We start from the raw sequence: 6,581 nt of genomic DNA, 5'->3' as shown, positions 1-6,581 counted from the left end.
TACTTTTTTATTTATTTCATGTGAGTATTTCTATTTCATGCAACTTAAAACTTTTACTTTTACTGGTAAGCTTATATATGATGAATTATAGATTAAACACAACAAAGCTGAGTCTAGTTGGAGCCCTTTGTCACATTTCAGATGTTTATGAATTGTTGTTGCGAGACACATGGGTGGCAGTGAAGGTCAGGGGCCTCGACGGACCAGACCCGGGCAGCAGAGGCTGGCTCTGGGGACGTGGAATGTCACCTCTCTGTGGGGGAAGGAGCCGGAACTTGTGCAGGAGGTGGAGCGCTACCGGGTAGATCTGGTGGGGCTTACCTCTACGCACAGTCTTGGTTCTGGAACCATACTCCTGGATAGGGGTTGGACTCTTTTCTTCTCCGGAGTTGCCCAGGGTGTGAGGCGCCGGATACTCACAAGCCCCCGGCTGAGCGCCGCTACGTTGGAGTTTAACCCGGTGGACGAGAGGGTCGCCTCCCTATGCCTGCGGGTTGTGGGGGGGAAAACTCTGACTGTTGTTTGTGCATATGCACCAAACAAGAGTTCGGAGTATTCGGCCTTCTTGGAGACCTTGAGTGGAGTCCTGCATGGGGCTCTAGTCGGGGACTCCATAGTTCTGCTGGGGGACTTCAACGCGCACGTGGGTAATGATGGAGACACATGGAGAGGCGTGATTGGGAGGAACGGCCTCCTGATCTTAAACCAGAGTGGTTGTTTGTTGTTGGACTTCTGTGCTAGTCATGGATTGTCTATAACGAACACCATGTTCGAACATAGGGATGCTCATAAGTGTACTTGGTACCAGAGCACCCTAGGCCAAAGGTCAATGATCGATTTTATAATCGTTTCATCTGATCTGAGGCCGTATGTTTTGGACACTCGGGTGAAGAGAGGGGCGGAGCTGTCAACCGATCACCATCTGGTGGTGAGTTGGGTCAGGGGGTGGGGGAAGACTCTGGACAGACCTGGTAAGCACAAACGGATAGTGCGGGTAAATTGGGAACGTCTGGAGGAGGCCCCTGTCCGACAGACTTTCAACTCACACCTCCGGCGGAGCTTTTCGTGCATCCCTGTGGAGGCTGGGGGCATTGAACCCGAGTGGACAATGTTCAAAGTTTCCATTGCTGAAGCTGCGGTGAGGAGCTGTGGTCTTAGGGTCTTAGGTGCATCAAGGGGCGGTAACCCACGAACACCGTGGTGGACACTGGTGGTCAGGGAAGCCGTCCGACTGAAGAAGGAGTCTTTCCGGGATATGTTATCCCAGACGACTCCGGAGGCAGTTGCAAGGTACCGAAGGGCCCGAAGGGCTGCAGCCTCTGCCGTGAAAGAGGCAAAGCAGCGTGTGTGGGAGAAGTTCGGAGAAGACATGGAGAAGGACTTTCGGTCGGCACCAAGGTACTTCTGGAAAACCGTTCGCCACCTCAGGAGGGGGAAGCGGGGAACCATCCAAGCTGTGTACAGTAAGGATGGGACGCTGTTGACCTCAACTGAGGAGGTAATAGGGCGGTGGAAGGAGCACTTTGAGGAACTCCTAAATCCGACTAATACGCCCTCTATGGTAGAGGCAGAGCTGGAGGATGAGGGGGGATTGGCATCAATTTCCCTGGTGGAGGTTGCTGAGGTAGTTAAACAACTCCACAGTGGCAAAGCCCCAGGAATTGATGAGATCCGTCCAGAAATGCTTAAAGCTCTGGGTGTGGAGGGGTTGTCTTGGTTGACACGCCTCTTCAACATTGCGTGGAAGTCTGGGACGGTGCCTAAAGAGTGGCAGACCGGGGTGGTGGTTCCCCTTTTTAAAAAGGGTGTGTGCCAATTACAGGGGTATCACACTTCTCAGCCTCCCCGGTAAAGTCTACTCCAAGGTGCTGGAAAGGAGGGTTTGGTCGATAGTCGAATCTCAGGTTGAAGAGGAACAATGCGGATTCCGTCCTGGTCGTGGAACAACGGACCAGATCTTTACTCTTGCAAGGATCCTGGAGGGAGCCTGGGAGTATGCCCAACCAGTCTACATGTGTTTTGTGGATCTGGAGAAGGCGTATGACCGGGTGCCCCGGGAGATACTGTGGGAGGTGCTGCGGGAGTACGGGTGAGGGGTCCCTTCTCAGGGCCATCCAATCTCTGTACGACCAAAGCGAGAGCTGTGTCCGGGTTCTCGGCAGTAAGTCGGACTCGTTTCAGGTGAGAGTTGGCCTCCGCCAGGGCTGCGCTTTGTCACCAATCCTGTTTGTAGTATTTATGGACAGGATATCGAGGCGTAGTCGGGGTGGAGAGGGGTTGCAGTTCGGTGGGCTGGGGATCTCATCGCTGCTTTTTGCAGATGATGTGGTCCTGATGGCATCATCGGCCTGTGACCTTCAGCACTCACTGGATCGGTTCGCAGCCGAGTGTGAAGCGGCTGGGATGAGGATCAGCACCTCTAAATCGGAGGCCATGGTTCTCAGCAGGAAACCGATGGCGTGCCTTCTCCAGGTAGGGAATGAGTCCTTACCCCAAGTGAAGGAGTTCAAGTACCTTGGGGTCTTGTTCGTGAGTGAGGGGACAATGGAGCGGGAGATTGGTCGGAGAATCGGCACAGCAGGTGCGGTATTACATTCAATTTATCGCACCGTTGTGACGAAAAGAGAGCTGAGCCAGAAGGCAAAGCTCTCAATCTACCGGTCAGTTTTTGTTCCTACCCTCACCTATGGTCATGAAGTAAATGAAGAAAAATGAAGAAAAAAAATAACTGCTCAAAGCCCAATCAGGTTAAAATGATTATTATTTTACAACAAAGCAAAGCTTAGAGAAAAGTCTAAAAGTAATTACTAATGTGGCCCTTGGGTGGGCCCTGACCCCTAGGTTAGGAGCCACTGTAGGCGTACTAAACTACCTAACTGTTTTTAAAGTAACCGGTTCCAACATTGAAATGCTACCGATGAATTGTTGCATGTATTAACACAATCTAATAATGTCATATATTATATATGATATGAAATCACTCACAGAATCAGGGCTTAAACTACATTTAGGATTTTAATGAATGACTTTTACTTGTGAGTATTTGTACACTTATGTACAGTATTTGTATTTTTACCAAAGTAAAGGCTCTTCTTCCATCACTGGTGACTGTAAAAACCTTTGGCTGCTTGCTTGTGTCCTCATTTCTTTTAGCTACAGGTAGGTCACCTGACAGACTAATTTAATAGGACATCTCCTCATTTCCTTCGTTGTCTCATGAATTAGTATTTTCACCAAACCAACAGCAAATCCAAAGTGTTTAAGTGAGATATGGTGGCTTTTAACATGATTGGTGATGATTGTTGATTTACAATTGCAAAAAAGAAGTGCTTGACTGCTCTATCTCCCGCCTGATTTATTTCCCTCATTAATATGCAAAGCTATGCAGTAAGGTCTTCCAGAATCTAATTAGACCATCTCCTTCAATGGGTCACCTGTTGTGTGAGTGTAAAGCTCATAAGATTGTGTATGTTCACACCCATATATGGGTAATCTGGGTTTGAAACTATTTAAAGATAAACTGGGCGATGGCGTCACCACGTTGACGTCATTTAAGGCGTTGTTCTGGGACAGGAAGAGAATTTTTTTCAGGTCAATTTGTCTTGAAATGTCGAGGAAGTCGAATAAAGTAAGAGCACTGGGAGTTAAACTCAAGTGTGTAATTTTAGCATTGACCCCAGACAGAAGCCATCTGGGAGGGCTTTAAATTGTTACATTTGACTTGGTACATAACTCCAATATTACACATGGTTTAGCTGATAAAAAACTGAGTTGAGATAAATCAAACATGCTCTCACTGAGCTGCTGTTCTCATGAGTGCAATTAAAATTAGATTAAGCAATTCCTCATTCTTGCTGCAGTCGACATAGAGCAATAAAAAACAAAGTATAGAATTTGAGAGAGAAGAGAAAAGAGAGAAGAACGACATCTGCTGGTCACAAAGGTGCATCACACAAACAAATTAGGGCGCTTGAAGTCTCTCTTGCAGGGACCCACTTATCTGAAAGAGAGATGGACAGGGACCCCCGTCTATATGCATTGTATCAACGGTGGACCTATCAAAAGACAGGCATAAACAATCACATTAAAGAGTTAAATGTGATTGTTTATGCCGAGCCTGTGGTGCACATCTGAATTTCCTGTGGCTTTCACTGCCAGAAACCTCATCAACTCTAAAGTGTCACTACTGTTTAAGAGCCTTTTAAACAATAGTGAAGAATTTCATTATTTCTGATCAAGGTTTGCCTTACATGGTGAATTAAAACAAAGAGAAATTAAGGCAATAATGTACGATTAAAAAAACAATCTTAGTATATCAGAAAACAATATTTCTATACATCAATTGAAACCACATTTGAACCCACAAAATAACAGATAATGAAAGAAGAAGTCATTTGAGGGGTTATATTTATTTTTAAGCTAATAGAAAACCCGTAAAAACAGAGAAAGTTATGAAGATAAATCACCAGTACACCATCACTTGGGCTCGGCTCAGTGAGCTGTTAAGTGTGGTGTTAAACCACACATTGGGTCAGTTGGATGGGAGCTTCTCTTTGGCCTGGATGAGTTTCTTGACCCACTGCAGAGACGGGTCGGCACAAATTTGAGCACCATTCTTCATCGTAAAGCTAAAAAAAGAGACAAAGATTGTCGATGCAGGTTTCAGTGTCAGTTATTTTGTAATGGATAGTGTGGTGTTTTTTATTTCCAATAAACGTATCAACATTTGAACTTATATTGTGAATTTTTTACCGTTTGTTGTTTATATGTAAATGCTTACATGCTTGTACGTACAGTTTGCTTACATTTCTGTATGTCTACACGTAAATCTTCCTGTGTATTTGTTCTCGGCACTGTGCATAAATATAGCTACTAAGAACCTGAGTCAATTTTTTTTGTATATTTAAACATATAAGGTCAACATAAGGTGATTCTGAATTTGATTTTGAACTTGTAAAGTTTAAGTTTTATAGCAGGAGATAAGACACTCACAAGACACCGTCCATTGAACACCGCTTGTCCGTGTATTCGTAGCTCAGCACCCGGTCTCTACGCAGCTTTGAAGAGACAAACTGAAAACAGCACTCATTTGGACCAAAGCTGCCTGGGAAATCAAAAAAACAAACGAAATGACATCAAAATAGAGAGAGACAACGTGGTATTCTACAGAAAACCATTATATCGACATAAAATGTGCACAGTTACCCTATAAATAACAATGCAGCTGCAACCTGCTGAGCAAGGCTGGCATTTGATTCTGATATGATTCAACATTTTGCTAAGTAACAAAAACAGTTAAATAATGTAAATGCTCTTAACTTATAACTTATATATAGCTTATTAACTTATATAAAGCTACTGCAAATTGTCATCACATCTGTTTATTTGTTAAATCAGTGACTGTTGATAATGTTTTCATTTATGAGATGTTTTAAGACCTTTCCGCTCCAAACATAACAAACAAAATGAGACAGTGTAAACCTTATTAGGCTGACTTAACTGAGTAGCTTTTGTTTGTTTTAATCTCTTTTTAAATTATGGAACCGTATCATTGATTATTTTGACCTGGTATCAGATAAGATAACACTGAATTGGTCCGCAAGAGAGATATTACTGTAAGAAATTATTACAGTGACTTAAGGATAGATTTGACAGCTTACCTTGATGTGCCAGGACAGCAAGAGATGAGAAAAGTAAGGCACAGGTCACCAGAATGATGGGGTTCTTCATCATCATCATCATCATCTTGATTGGCTTCTGTTGTTTATCTTGTTGTCTTAAAGGTGTCTGTCTCCTTTCTGTTCGCTTTACTCATAGCCCCTCACTTTTATTATGCTGCGTGTGTGTGTGTGTGTGTGTGTGTGTGTGTGTGTGTGTGTGTGTGTGTGTGTGTGTCGCAGTCATGTGGTCAACACTTCTCAGTAAAAAGAGAGACTGGGGGAAGATGAGTGAGGGGCGGAGGACAGAGGACGTTGTGGGTGAAAGCAGCTTCTCAGAATCTATGAAATAGAAAACATATCCCCACCTCAGCAATTTTGTGTGTATGTGTGTGCGTGTGTGTGTGTGTGTGTGTGTGTGTGTGTGTGTGTGTGTGTGTTTGCAGATGCACTATGGTTTGAAGTTCCTCTCCGTCTTGCTGGTTCATGTGGTTTTTTAAAGGATATGGTTTGAAATATTATCTTTAATCTAAGTAATGGGTATAAACATATAGCAAGATAACGTGCATAAAAAAGGCAAAAAGGTCTATTTCAAGAAGCAGTTCAAATCTGTCACTTTCTGAAAATGTACAGTATCCGTACATAGAGCCGGTTAGGAACTAATCTTTTATTAGAGTTTTATTTTGAAATCTTCTTTCTACTTATTGAAACTAAATAACCTTACAATAGTCTGTCCACATCAAGTTTATGTTGTGCTCCTTGACTTTTCATGCAGAGGATTGCTTATTTAATATATGTAAACATTTTTTGGAAAAAAGCATTTGTGGGACAAAAGCAATCTAACACGCATATTATGAAAATTTTAGGCCACAGAATTAAATGCGATAGGTATATTTTTAGGGTCTAAAATATCTTATATGAATG

General features: G+C 43.4%; 1 protein-coding gene across 1 annotated transcript; it reads right to left on the bottom strand.

The window, feature by feature from the left end:
- Positions 1-4,390: 4,390 nt before the first annotated feature.
- LOC144533636 (C-C motif chemokine 4-like) lies at positions 4,391-5,838 on the bottom strand. Its single transcript, XM_078275151.1, has 3 exons — positions 5,661-5,838; positions 4,993-5,104; positions 4,391-4,628 (listed from the first exon to the last, which is right to left on the bottom strand). The coding sequence occupies exons 1-3, from the start codon at positions 5,743-5,745 to the stop codon at positions 4,532-4,534; spliced, it is 294 nt and encodes a 97-aa protein (XP_078131277.1). The 5' UTR covers positions 5,746-5,838; the 3' UTR covers positions 4,391-4,531.
- Positions 5,839-6,581: the final 743 nt, after the last annotated feature.

Source organism: Sander vitreus, chromosome 18 (genome assembly GCF_031162955.1).
Source record: "Sander vitreus isolate 19-12246 chromosome 18, sanVit1, whole genome shotgun sequence".
NCBI classification, from domain to species: domain Eukaryota; kingdom Metazoa; phylum Chordata; class Actinopteri; order Perciformes; family Percidae; genus Sander; species Sander vitreus.
This window is presented reverse-complemented; position numbering and strand designations above follow the sequence as displayed.